General features: G+C 51.0%; 5 protein-coding genes across 5 annotated transcripts; 3 read left to right on the top strand and 2 right to left on the bottom strand.

Moving 5' to 3' along the window:
• Window positions 1–55: 55 nt before the first annotated feature.
• N7468_007447 (glycine decarboxylase subunit H) lies at window positions 56–811 on the bottom strand (the record flags this gene model as incomplete). The annotated part of the gene is made up of 4 exons (XM_058476743.1): window positions 56–202; window positions 235–368; window positions 478–591; window positions 676–811. The coding sequence occupies 4 exons, from the start codon at window positions 809–811 to the stop codon at window positions 56–58; spliced, it is 531 nt and encodes a 176-aa protein (XP_058329633.1).
• Window positions 812–1,038: 227 nt separating this feature from the next.
• On the top strand, window positions 1,039–1,531 carry N7468_007446 (mitochondrial 37S ribosomal protein bS6m; the record flags this gene model as incomplete). Its single annotated transcript, XM_058476742.1, has 3 exons — window positions 1,039–1,062; window positions 1,131–1,162; window positions 1,222–1,531. The coding sequence occupies 3 exons, from the start codon at window positions 1,039–1,041 to the stop codon at window positions 1,529–1,531; spliced, it is 366 nt and encodes a 121-aa protein (XP_058329632.1).
• Window positions 1,532–2,115: 584 nt separating this feature from the next.
• N7468_007445 (acyl-CoA thioesterase) lies at window positions 2,116–3,190 on the top strand (the record flags this gene model as incomplete). Its single annotated transcript, XM_058476741.1, has 2 exons — window positions 2,116–2,376; window positions 2,432–3,190. The coding sequence occupies 2 exons, from the start codon at window positions 2,116–2,118 to the stop codon at window positions 3,188–3,190; spliced, it is 1,020 nt and encodes a 339-aa protein (XP_058329631.1).
• A 607-nt stretch (window positions 3,191–3,797) lies between these two features.
• N7468_007444 (uncharacterized protein) lies at window positions 3,798–5,308 on the top strand (the record flags this gene model as incomplete). The annotated part of the gene is made up of 3 exons (XM_058476740.1): window positions 3,798–3,839; window positions 3,966–4,114; window positions 4,186–5,308. Coding segments are annotated over 3 exons (1,314 nt in total), but the record flags the coding sequence as incomplete, so codon positions are not given.
• An 803-nt stretch (window positions 5,309–6,111) lies between these two features.
• On the bottom strand, window positions 6,112–7,221 carry N7468_007443 (chitin synthase export chaperone; the record flags this gene model as incomplete). Its single annotated transcript, XM_058476739.1, has 3 exons — window positions 6,112–6,291; window positions 6,345–6,916; window positions 6,984–7,221. 3 exons carry the CDS (start codon window positions 7,219–7,221, stop codon window positions 6,112–6,114), a joined length of 990 nt encoding a protein of 329 aa, XP_058329629.1.
• Between the last annotated feature and the right edge of the window lie 6,611 nt (window positions 7,222–13,832).

Genomic DNA, 13,832 nt, shown 5'->3' with positions numbered 1-13,832 from the left:
AAAAGAAAACAGAGTTCGTAGCTACTTGTACCCGGTCTATTTAGTGAGGGAAAGCCTACTCATCCAGAGTGGCCTTGTAGGCCGCCTCATCCAGCAGCGCGTCAAGCTCAGCCACGTCGTTCACTTCGATCTCGGCAATCCAGCCCTCGCCCTCGGGGCTAGAGTTGATAGTCTTTGCATTGTCCTCAAGCACGGCGTTTCCCTTTGTGATAACACCGCTCACGGGGAAAGGACATCGGAAGCAGACTTGACGGACTCGACGGCACCGACGGGCTCACCAGAAGAAACGGCAAGGCCCTCCTCAGGAAGCTCGACAAAAACGACGTCACCCAGAGCGTGGGCGGCGTACTCGGTGATACCGACCTTGGCTAGTGGGGTAAGGTTAGCTTAGCTCTATAGGCTGCCACTTCCAATACTAAGGGGACGATGCATCCCAATTGCATGAGAGCCGGAGATAAGACACATATTGGTACTCACCAATCTTGCCGTCGACAAGCTCAACCCATTCGTGGGACTCGGTATACTTCTTGGCCAGAGCTACATCGATGACGTCGTCAGCAATATATCGACACGAGGAAGCTCCATTGAGCTCTGTCAGAGAGCCAGAATAGCCGATTGATGAACAAAAAGCATCCTCCAACCCTCTAGACCCGTCTGGAGGACATTTTCACTCACCAAGAGGGCTCTGGGTGAAGCTCCGGGTTCCCCGCGGGAAGCGGAAAGCAGGTGCAGCGCGGCACATGGGAGCCAGGGGCTTCTGGGCGAGGGCCCGGGAGGCAAAGGGGCGGATAGTACGAGCAACGGCCGACATCTTAGAAGGTTGTGAGTGAAGAGACTGGAAAAGAAAAGAGGAAAGGAGGGGGGAGGGGAGGATTTAAGGAAGATGACTTCCCCGACGGCGGCCCCAAGTTTCCAGGACGCGATAAGGAAAGTGCCAAGCCCGCGTGATAAGCTCCGACCTCGTTCGGGTTTTTTTGCGCCAGGAGATCCACCATCCTTTCCTGAAGTAATCGGCCATTCGCGCCACCCTCCGATGCTATGTTGTACGAGCTGATTGCTATTGTACGTTAACGAGATCCACTGGCGATTTTCTGGATGGAATCGAGATAGATTGCTAACTCGTGGGACAGGTCCGCCCGGGCAGCCTCAACGAGGTTCGAGAGTAAGTGCCACGACGCGGCTGCCAAATGTGTTCAGATTGGCGACTAACAATTGCTGCAGAATTGCCCGCAATGCCGGCGCCCAAGTCATTCGATCCGGCGGCGTCGTCCGGGGCTTCACCAACTGGGGTGTATTCCACCTCCCCAAGGTCACCACCAAGCACCAGGCCCGATACAGCGAAGGCCATCATTTTATCATGCGTTTCGACTCCTCCGGCCCTGTCCAGGCCTCCGTTCGCCGTACTCTCGGCCTCGACCCTCGAATGATTAACTTTTCCGTCGTGAAGCTGGGCAGCAAATTGGAGGAGATCAAGGGTGTCGAGGGCCATATCCAGTGGAAGAAGACCCGCAACATCAGCGATGGCATCTAAACAGCCCTCTATATTATAGATGAAGTGGGTTCTGTTTGATGAAGATAGATACCTCCGCACCTATCAGGAGGTATGGGATCTGATTTCCAGCATCTTTTTCCTTATTTGTGTATCATTACGGCGGAAATGGGCATTATTACTCAGCACTATCAGCACGATTGGCGCATCTTGTACAAAACTTCAATTTTCATATCACATATACCTGGATCTTCTTGTCTTCCCTCCCTGATGACTCAATATCTGCCATTGCTCCTTGGGCCACACGCCCACGTGACTTTTTTGAGAAATGGAGGGACTCTGGGGAACGGGGAACCGCGGCTGGGGCCCCGGAAACTCAACGCGTGTTGAATCATACGTCTGTCACGTCCCAGGCTTGATCCCCGGTCCTGTCGAGTCTCTTTGTCACGGGCTTCTTTGAAACCCGGTGGCGCGGGGTATCCCACCCGGCATTAAGCGACAATCTTCATCAGTTTCTCTTCTAGATGTGAACTATACCCCGGGGCCGCATGCAATAACCTTACAAATTCGATATCGCGGCGAACATACATGAATATCGCCTCCTGCGACAACGACAGCTCCACGTTATGTCTTCTGGGCGGTCAGGAGATCGGGGACCGCGCGAGACGATGACAGCTCAGTCATTTGTGGATCTTATGGCACTGGAACGCTTGGAGAACGTTCAGATATCCTACTCTCGCACCAGCGAACTTGAAAGTTTAGAAGCTTTCCAGTCAAAGGCCGTTCCGTTCAATCCTGGAGAAGGTGCTCGTGCCTTTGGCGGGCATGTTTACGCACAATCAGCGTACGCGGCTTCGAAAACTGTAGGGAAAGGGTTCGTTGTGCATGTGAGCTTCCCATCTATGAATCGGAGATCTATATAAAAGCTAAGTGGCTTCTTAGAGCATGACTGGGTCATTCATTTTAGGTGGTCGACTCGATATCCCGTTTACGTACATGGTACGGCGTCTCCGCGATGGCTTCATGTACTGTACGCGCTCTGTCGAAACGCGGCAGGATGGCCAAGTTTGCTTTACAGGAGTTTGCTCATTCAAGCGAGGTGAGGGGACAAAGAGCTTCAACCATCAGCCACGGACCCCATCAGACCGCTTCGGACGTATCCTCTCCTCAAAATCGCCTGATGACCGCGCTGTCAGTCCTGAGGTGGATGCGGAATGGTGGGCTGAAGTCATTCGAGAGGCTGATATGACTGAGCGAGAATTCCCCGGGGTTGATGTGCGAAAGATTGACATGGAGGAACATAATAAAAGCAAAGACGTCCAAGAACATCCCGAGAAATACCGTCAATTAACCCAGTACCGGCTGAGAGGCTCGCCCGATGAAGACCCAAATGCTAGTTTGTCACAGATTATGGCGAAGGATCGAGTGGGAGAGTATGATAATCTCTACGCTTGCGCTCATATGTATTCTAGCGACAAAAATTCCGTCATGCTGATCCCTCGGGCCTTGGGGCTCCAGCACTGGTCAGACATAACGAGCCTCACATTGATGGTTGTCATTCATCAGCATAGTGATGCACTCAGAATGATCGACTGGGGGAATTCCTCGCCAGCGGACGGTAATAGTTCGGAGATCCCGATGAAGTGGTTTTTCCAGGAAGGATGGACCCCCCCGGTCAGCGGAAAATCGAGGACTTCATGAAAGCTACCTCTGGAATGCAGATGGGACATTGGTTGCTACAACTTTGCAGGACAGTATGCTTCGTATTCACCGACCTAAACGTCCAGCAAATTTATGAGGATAGTCGGGACAGGTAACATGGGAGTTAGTTGCAGACAGAACAATGAACTCAACCCTCTTTGGTGACAGAACAAGGCTTTTACGATAGCACACCTCGTACCAAAGTGAACATACATACGTACCAGGAATAAGAAGAGGTCGCTGGCCTCGGGGTTCTAGGTACCGCGATGAAGCCTCCGAGTTCGTGCCCGAGCGCGGCAGAAATCGTGTGGCCAACTGGAAAGAAACTTATACCGCTGTAGGGGTAAACAAAGGTAGTTAAGCTCCAGTCTCCAATTACAATGGTCCATTTCCTTAATACTAGTTCTTCTTCTCTGGCCCTCTTCGCATCTATTTACTCCGGACAAGTCACGTGGCGGGTCCCGGTGACGTTGCCGTCAGTCAGCCAACTGCGATTCATCCGGCGAAGTCAATCCTTCAAGTTTCGTATTGATAATACACAATCTCAGAAAGTCCGGCGCTGATAGCAATCCAATGATGCTCACTGAGCGCTCTTGATCACATCAGAATGCAGAAGACGTTGCTTCTTGTCTTTATACACGGGTTCAAGGTATGATTACCAATTGGTTCTAAGAATCCCGAGTTATTTCAACCCAACAGGCGCCACTTGAGGGCCTAGAGCCCTCAACGCGACAAATTCTTCTGTATGAGGCGCTAACATGTAAGCTGAAAATAGGGTGGAGATGATACATTTGCCACCTTCCCGGAGCACCTGCGTGTTGTTGTGAGCAAAGCATTACCAAATATCGCCGTTCAAACGGCTGTGTATCCCAAGTATGAAACGAAAGGCGATTTGAAAGAATGCGTGGGCAGGTTCCGAGAATGGTCAGTCTTCCTTGATCCCCTCGTATAGACAACTTGGTACCCAGAGCATATACCTAATCTGGACAATCCAGGCTGCAGAATACCGTGATTGACCTCGAGGTCGCAAATCACACCGCATCACCCACTGTTGATCCCTCAGTGCATGTGTTCCTAGTGGGACATTCTATGGGTGGAATCGTTGCAGCGGAGACTCTGTTGCTGCTCGCAGCCGAGCAGCCTATCCAACAGAGCCCGACTACAGGTGCACCGTCGGCTGCTCCGCCAGATGATCATGCACATGTTGTGGAACCTGGTACGTTTATGTTCCCGCACATCCAAGGAGTGCTCGCCTTCGATACCCCTTACCTGGGGATTGCACCGGGGGTCGTGTCATACGGCGCAGAAGGGCACTTTCGAAACGCCACAACCGCCTACAATTCATTTACAGAAGTGGCTGGGCTCTTTGGCTACGGCGGAAAGAAGGGCGAGGCCGCCACCGGCACAGCCGCAAAGGAACCCGCCAAGGCACTGCCTGCATCGAGTGATGCTGCAGCAACGCCCTCCTGGCAGCGCTGGGGCAAGTACGCCATGTTTGCTGGGGCCGCGGGGGCTGTGGCCGCCGGTGGAGCAGCAGCTTTGTATTCCCAACGACAAAATTTATCAGCTGGGTTCAGCTGGGTCTCGTCACATCTTGAATTCATAGGATGTCTCGCACGGACGTCGGAGCTACGAAACCGTCTCGCCGGCTTGGCCAAGGTGCAGGAGGATCGGGGTATAAATTGCGTCAATTTCTATACCTGCTTGGGCAACGGTGCAGGGTCCCTCGTCGAAAATACTGGTTCAGGGAAGACATCTTTCAGCCAGAAGATCATCCGGTCGAGAAATAGGACCTTTTGCTCCCTTCCGCCTGAAGTCGAGCATGGCGAAGGAACCGGCACCCCGGGTCTTCGTTGGACACGGGCTACAAATGACAAGGCTCCAGACGAGGTCAACGCGCATATCAACATGTTCCTTCCGAAAGAGAACCCCGCATTCTTCGACTTGTTGGGCGACGCTTGCAAATCATTGGTCACCTCGGTAGACCAAGGATGGTACAGTACTTCCATAAGGCCCCCTAAAGCAGAGAACGGCAAGCCCCAGACGCAGTCGGTACCCCCGATGACTTTATGGACGAGGACGACGTTGTGGTTGTTGATTGAAGCACCGAATCCCAATGTATGCAACCCGGGTATATCTGTAGCCCCGACAACTCTCATGTCTTAAATAAGGCACCAATCTCTTGGCGCTTCCAGCCCAAGGCATGATCCACTCAAATCTCAAAGGTTGGCCCCAAAGGATGTACCTTGACGTCCCGCCCCAATCAGACGCCAGACACGAGCGCCCCGGGAAAAAACGCCACTTCTTATTCCACATGAAATAAGGAGAAGCTCATTCAGACAGTTTATGGCTATGAGAGCCATTAATTTCAAGGTAGTGTGGACTCTTAATGTGCGCTAGATCTGGAGAGCCCCCAGACCCGGGTTTGAGAAGCATCGCCTCTCTAGGCACCCTCGAGCTGCCTATTTGGTGCTAGTACGAGCGGGGAAGAGCAGCACTGGCATTTGCAGTGATTAGCTTTAGGGACAAAAGTTAATATTGTGACGCTATGAGCTCGACTTCCCGTACCAAGAAGGATCACTCGATCACTCGGTTGGAAGGTCAAACGGGATGGCGTGTTTCAAGATAAACTTTTGGAAAATCACTCAAGCGGGGATAATGAAAAGGCTATTCCCAGAGAATCACATTTGAAAATTTCAGTCAAATTTGGAATAGACTGCTTCGAGTTGTGTGCTTAGGGGCGTACCAATTTGCGATAGCGCCCCCCCCCCTTCCTTGCTATATATAAACTTCAAGTCATACTTGTAATGTTCTCCAATGTAACCACAACGCTTGCTCATGACGCCCGTGCCATAAAATCTAATTAGAAGGTATTGCTCAAATCATAAAATTTTGTTTCATGTACGGGTCCGAGAGGCACCCTAATATTGGTGGCCGTATGATGAAGCTCGCTGATGCCCATAGCCACCGTACTCGGAGTTGTTGTCGTGGTAGACAGACTGACGGTGGTCCTCCTCAGGGAGCAACTCTTTGATCTCCCAACTATTTGGTTTGACTCCGACGGAAAATTCGAGGTCCTCGGTGGTGATTGAATCCCAGAACTATATCTCAGTTAGTCACATCGTCGGCGCTATTTCGAGGGGGTCTGATTTACCTTGTAGATCATCATGACAGCCAGTAAATTACAGAACGTGGCAAAGAAAAGCCCGTCCAAGTAATGCTGCACATTGTTGCAGATCAAATCGCTGAACGCGTAGAGAAGCACCTGGCCGATAATGAAAACCGCTACTCCGAAGCAAATGTGACCCAAGGGCCAGCGGTCATCCAGGGTATTGAGAACAAGGAGCAGTTGCATGACAACATAAATGGCAATGCTGATGGCGTTGAAGAGGTATAGTACCACAAACAAGCCAACCGTATTCTCCGGTCCCAGGCCACCCCATGACTTGAAAGTCAGCAGGGAAATGACAAACGTCATGGCAAACATCAATGCAGATGGGATCCGAATCAGCCACACAGAGAGAGCCGTCCCATCCTCGTACAGCTGGAAGCCCACGAAGCCATTTACCAGCAAGCAAGTGCATAGCGCCGAGACCAAGCCGCTTTGGATCGCCACGAAGTAGGGGAAGGAGCCGCTTCTTGGTGGGACAACACCTGCGTCGATGATGAGTGAGCAGATGGTAAGGGCTAGATATAGATAGAAGAGGGTGATGATTTCCTTGCGGCCTATCAGATGACGTTAGCAAACAAAGAATGTTCCTTGTGGAGAGGGAGTCAGTCAAGTGGAACGAACCAACGGCAGTAAACTTGGACCGAATATGCAAGATCATTATGACCGTCATGCCAAGGGCGATGATATGCATAAAGGACGCCGCGCCTTGGAAGATCATTGTATTAGCGACTTCGATATTCCGCGCATAGCAGTTAGAGACAATGCCGGTGTCGCCGGAGATAGCCGACGCCGGGCCTACCAGAAGACATAGTGGCATAGGCGTCTTCTCGCATATTGAATCGAATTGGCCGAACCCCATGACGACCCCGGGTGTTTGGATATGAGGCGAAAGCCAAACGAGAGGATCTGCGGCCGCTGGCGGTGGGCGGTCTCTCAGCAAAGACTCGCACGGCTGTCTCCACCGAGACGGAGATGGGGGGAGGGAAAGTGGGTTCGTAGGTCGATGAGGATGAAGTTGCTTGGAACCACCTGATGACTAGTCGGTGCTGTCCCCTTTTCCTCCGTAGGGTTCAGCTCTGGCAAGGATTCGCGATGTCGCTATCTCAGAAGCCAGAAGTTTCCCTTGTCTCACATCGTGGTCTATTCCGAGCGAGGGGCGATCACGGGATCGTCTATTTTCCCCGTTGCTATATCGGGACTAGCGGCGTTACCCCAGTAAAGGCTGAGTAAGCGATGGTCTACTCGCCTGTCCCCCACCAGGGCCGGCGTCGTGTTCCATATAGGCTGGATATCATTGGCTGAGGACTCTGACCAATCAGAGCTTCAAAACAACACCAATAATCCCAATCGCCGGGAGGCGCCAGCATTCGCGGATCCAACATGGAGGCATTTACGCTGTTACTTCCCACAATTCATCTGAAACGGGGACGAAGAGAATTAATTGGACACAAGTGATCGGGGCTGGGCTTCATACTCTCCAATTGTTTATAAGTGGGCTGGACCCTGCAAGCTACATGAGACTATCTCAGCAAGCAGTCCCCACCCACCCCCGATAAACTTGGGACGCAGACCCATGAACGTGCAGCTCCTGGCGCTAACTGGAAGCAGCCGCAGCAAAGGGCGTGAACGGGAATTCTCCACAGGTGCCTCATTGAGACCCGGGGCGGGGCCATGGCAGACATGCCACCAGCCTCGCCCGCCCACACACGAGGGATCTTCTCCGACGGAGCCATGTGTTTCTGGAAAATCACTCGGAGGTGGAGATTATCCCGCACTGCAGATCCAACGTCATAGCATGTCGCACCATTTCGGCATTCCCGCATGCTCGAACTCGCCCGGGCACCTTGTGAGGATGTTGATCTCGTATTAAGCACCACTTTGTTTCCACCGAGAGTGGACCCTCGATGCAGCGGGATTTTCAGGTACCGGCCGTTCTGGCGAAAGTTCGGGCGAACTACACGAGCGGAACCCCCTTGGGTGCCCAATTTTAGGGTTGAGGGCCTTTGCGGATGCCGATGCAAAGGTTCCGTGGCGCACGGGGAGCCTGTTAGCATCTCAAAAAAAAAAAAGGAAAAAAGAAAAATTAGATAAATCGAATCAAAAAGGGCCGAGTGATCAACCTAAATTCCCAAACAGGATAGGCAAATAAAACTCGTCTACTTCGTAGGTCCCGGGAGGGAATGGTGGTTTGTAAGGCTAGCGTGTAGTCGCAGTGGGGGGAAACGGCCGTGGGTAAATTCTAGATCTTTTCAATCTAGAGTATGCCGGATGAAGCTTGTTCTGCGACACCGTACAGCGGGTCACGACGACCCTGCCGTTTGGTTCACTCCGCAATCTTGCATATGTCGCTTGCTTCTCTCATGCGGGTCTCGGAAGTTTCAGGAACTCGGGTCTGCTGCTATTGTGGCTGTGGTCTTGAACGATCTTAGTCGACGGCGTTTAGCCCCAAACGGTCTCTAGCTTGCTCCTGCTAGCACCCGCAGTCACATTGTTCGCTCTCCGTGGCTCATGACTAGCTCATATGGCCCATATAGTTCCCATCGATCCGGAGCGTATCATTGCTTGGAAGCTCCTCGCGTAGTATGTTGTGGTATGGATGTGGGCACCAATCAGCTAACGATAAAGCATAATCGACAGGGATACTTGGATAGAGGCTGAGATGAGATTTGTACCAGGATGTGATTGAAAGTAAAGTTTTGACCTATATTTTATTCTATTTTTGAGTTTTCTGGCTTTTCAATATTCTCTCATCCCGGTAATTGTCGACTTTTGGGTTTCTATGAGCCATTTGTCCCGAGTCGGCCGCGCTGCACGAACGCCTTAGCTTGCTGGACCGTGTTGCCCTACCTCCGACAGCCTCGTCACGACTATCGTCACGACCATCGTCACAAGGTTTTGCAGTGGGAATTATGCTATATCTGATTCAAGCCAATAGACGCTTATCCCTCCATCCTTTGTGACATAAAGGTACTAAGTGACTGTGTGACTGTGGTAGCTGCTGTGGCTATAAAGTACGATCTGCGAGCAGCGAAAGGATAGCTCTCATGATGTATTATGCATAGAAATCCGGACTAGCGCCACGTGTGCCAGAAGCAATAACGGTCAGCTAGGAACCGCGTCGATCTCCCATACGGCACCATGATGCCGAGATACCCCGGGTACGATTCGGGGGGGGAACGAAAAAAAAGGGGGGGAAACCTGATGATCCTTGATTCTCTTGGACAATCTCCGGGGTCTTGCAACCGGGCCCCACGAATTGACGGCCCGTTCATTTTTTTTTTCTTTCTTTCTTGTTTCCTTTTTTAACCCATTTACTTTTTCCCTTTTTTGTCTTTCTCATCTTTTTTTTTTATATCCCTTTCATTCGGAACGATCCTGGACAATCCCGGTCCTGGGTTTGCTCATGACGCTTGAGGCCACTGCAATGCCCGTCTCTTATCGAGATCTCTTCTCGTCCCAATACGTCAGAAGAACTGCCAGGGGCACCATCCAAAGCCCCTTTCGGTCCTTTCTACTCCATTCAGAAATTCATGAAGATTTTCTCATGTCATGGTCATCCACAGATCAAAATCTACTGCGCGGGACCCGCAGTCACTAGCGTCCTACTCTGAGATATTTTTTGGGGTGTTATGTTATTTTATTCTATTTAGGGAATTTTCAATTCAGAGTGGGGTGGGCAAGAACAAGTTAGATTGCGCTACGTCCGGAGGAATATATTTCTGATTATTATTTCCCGACCGGTTTACTATATATGCTCGCTCCGTATCATCATCGTCCAGAGGCATGGATTCATGTGGAGTCGATTCCGTCAATTCCTGGACTCCTTGTAGTCGGCGATTGACGAAAGACGCAACACCAACGCCTCTATGGTTTGATGATTATTCTTATTGGGCTTTCGCGATTGTGCTTTCCCCTTGATCTGGTTTCAAGCACAGTACCTTGGTGTCTTCGGCGCCATTTAAACGCTGCGCCTGGAAGCTACCCCGAGCTTGAATTATTTTTTTTCCTTCTCAACGATCCTTATCCCATTGCACCATTGCTGCCGCAGCTTGGCCTGCCAGTGGACATCGTCGCAATCAATTCGACTTTTAGCGTTGCAGGACTATACCATTCCATAGCTCTCGTGGACCGTCGCCTACCTCTTCCCCGTTCGAGTGCAAGTTCGAGGCCCTTTGCAATCGCATACGGTCACAGAGCCATAATGTGCAACTATTTTAAGAACTACGAGATCTGGAGCAGCTGTCGAAACCCCGCGGCGCATATTATCAAAACCTCCTTTGACGGCAACAAAGACAATCGCTGCTCCAATAGCCCGCACGACCGCTTTATCGTCCGGGTAGGCAAATGCGATCTTTGCCGGTGAAGATACCCTCTGGGACAAATGGAAAGGGGGGGGAAATAAGAAATACAAATAAAAAGCAGCGCAGAGTTTTGTCATCCCTCGGGCGTTCATTCTTAGCGCCCGTAGGCCTTGTCCAACCGTGATCCTTTGCGGTACACCGTTCTTTTGGGCATTGCAAGAGCAACGGGGCTCTGATTCGGTTAAACCCCCCGACCTGCTGCCACAGCCCTGTCACCACCAGGGTCATCGACAGCGTGATTCGTTTCAGAATACCTGATTTGTCAATGTGGCCCTGATCGACATTGATTTTCTTTTTCACTGGAATTCACTCGGCCCCGCCCGGGTTTTAAAGTTCGTGCCCTGGGCCATTGACGATTCTTTGTTCTGTACGGAGAATTTCCTTGGTGTTCTCGTTCTCGGGGAAACGTCGATCCTTATTGCTTTTCGATCCTTCCGCTTTCTCTGTTTCCCTGTTTTCTTTTACCCTCAACTTGTTTCTATCTGGGAGTTTAGGTGATGATTCCTTGTTCTGCGTGGCGGTGCTGAATTAGAGCGGAACCATGAAAATGATGGAACCCACCCTGGGCATGTATTGCCCAGGGTCAATGATAAGAGAAAAAAGTTTATTCATTGCCGTGGAAAGAACCGGCTATAGCTTCCTCGGAATTGGACGAAAGCTAACTTATAAAAATCTTTGGGTTGATTATCAAATATGGGGATTCCAGACCAGTCCGTTCCCCATTATTGGAGGTGGGGGGGGAAGTACGAGGAGCTACTAGCAGCTATGGCTAAGAGCCTAGGCTACCGTTTCTAACATTATCACATGTCTGCCTTCCCCTCGAGCTGCTTCTGATCCTCAAAAGCCCTAAATCCTAATGTGCTCGGACCTAGATTGCGCAACACAACTCAAGAAGCAAAATAAATAAATGAATAAATAAGAAAAAAAAAACATTTTTATACGGAGTACGGAGGTACAACCCGCGGGTTAAGGTCTCAGGCCAAGGAACGGACCCGCACGGGCTGCGGCAACGTGGTTCTATTGTCTTCCCATCACATCCTGGTAAACAAGGATGGGAGGGGGTTGCACCTTGACGGGGTCCCAGCTCAACCTTCATATCGTATGAAGCCGAGATTCCCCTCCCGGCAATTTTCTGCCTTGGATACATGGCCCAGTACGTGCTTGATTCCCGGCCACTTTTATGGGTTGCAGCACAAAGGAATCAGCTAACGTGCAGGGATATCTCCCGAGTCTCACGATCGAAGTCCGTGCTTTTTGCCATGGCGCATTCTGCAGCTGCAGAGGGGGGGATGTGCAGGAAGGGGGCCGCATGTATCTAAGTATACCTACATCGGGACTGCCAATCGACACGCGGAGATAAAGTACTGTTTGTTCCGACCAGAGCTCTGGGAGGGAGGGACGCCGAAATTCGGTAATGTCTCCGAGTTGTTTACGTGGGGCAGGGAGCGAAGCTTTGCCAAATGCAATGACGAGCTATATACCTTACAGAAGGACCGCCAGTGGAAATTGGTTTACAGGTAATCATTGCTAGTCCAGCCCTGAGGAGCCAACTCTAGAGGCCATACACCTCGAAATGGGGCTATTTGCCGTGATCATCATTCCACCCTCATCTACTTTGCCTTTGCCCTATTGGCATTGCAGGGGCTCTACTCTCAAAGGCTATGATCATCGGTGTAGGCAACACGACCTTATGATGTCGATGATGCAATCCAGTTCCCTTGGGAGTGGGCTTTTTTCTTTTTTCCTTTCTTTTTTCTTTCTTTTTTCTTTCTTTTTTCTTTCTTTTTCTTTCTTTTTTCTTTCTTTTTTCTTTCTTTTTTCTTTCTTTTCTTTTTCTTACGGCCTTAGAAGTCTATCCGAGCAAGCGGGGCAGTGATAGGGCGCGGTCAATGAGCCGGCCAGAATCCAGTGAGAATCAATGGAGCATCCGGGTTCTGCATACTTCTAGACCCGAGGCTATTTTCCGGGACTAGTTTCAGTGCCGGCCAGAAGCAGTAGCATTGCCGGATGGGAATATGAAAAGTCTGGGACACTAAATCCTTCCGCGACTTGCCCATACACAAACTAGGAGCCCCGCAAAGTACGAACCGTGGTATCCCGTCTATCTTTGCTTTTCCCCTTGGGATTTTCGTATTTTCAAACAAGGTTCCAATCCCGTGTTAGGTCAGTGCATCATGCAGTTGCCCCATCCTAGACCCTGTACGGAGTTCTCCGTACGTATGCATAGATTGGGCCAACGATGACGCAGAAGAGAAATTTGTTTGTGGGACGAGCCAAAGTGCCGGGAAACTACTGTCCCTAGCTTCTTCGTGGTTGGTCCCGGGGGGGCATGAGATACGGAAGGAGTAGAGCATGGAATGGACAGGCGGCATCGGGCGCTGATTAGGGGCACTGCATAAGGCATTTATACTAGTACAATGGCTTCTTTATGGACTACTGCATAATATGGCATTACTAGGAGTAGGTATGTGAGGCTGCCACTAGACAATGGAGAAAACCTAGACGGTGGACTTAAAGAACCGGCGACCTGCCGCAGTCTGTTCTAGGCAGTGCTCGTGCATAGATCTGTACATTTCCACCCAGTCGACCAATGTACGGAGCACAGCCTTTGCCAATTCGCACGCGCCTCGATCTAGGTAGCGCATCCTTGATACGGTAGGTCTCCACCGGCCTCGTTCTCGGGCCCCACAAATCCGATCTAAGCCTTAGTCTCATGTGCAGCCGGCGATGTTTCTTTAAAGTACTTTAACCCCCCTCCGTTTCTTTCCTTGATTCGCGGGGAGTTAGCATCCACCGTTAACATAGCTTGCTTCCCTGGCGACATGGGGGCTCAGACAAAGGATTTGATTCGGAACTTGCTCTACTAGGAAGGCTGGGAGGGGTTCGATAGAGCCATAGCTTCCGGCCGAACGCTATGATTACGCGAAGCCACTTGCAATGCAGCCTCTTGGAAAGTCAAAGGATGCTCATACGCCACGATAAGCGGCTATGACCCGTTCTCCCCCCCGAGAGGGTTCGGCAGGAGCATAATCCCCATTCCCCCGATTGGGCTTTCCGGGGTTCACCACAACGCTTGGTCAGCAGTTGGTCAGCGCCGGATTCTACGATT

This window comes from Penicillium chermesinum (assembly GCF_028974085.1).
Source record: "Penicillium chermesinum strain IBT 19713 chromosome Unknown utg000005l:1.0-4115287.0:1.0-4118363.0, whole genome shotgun sequence".
In the NCBI taxonomy this organism is placed as follows: Eukaryota; Fungi; Ascomycota; class Eurotiomycetes; order Eurotiales; family Aspergillaceae; genus Penicillium; species Penicillium chermesinum.
The sequence above is the reverse complement of the archived record's forward strand: the minus strand, read 5'-3'. Positions and strand labels throughout refer to the sequence as shown.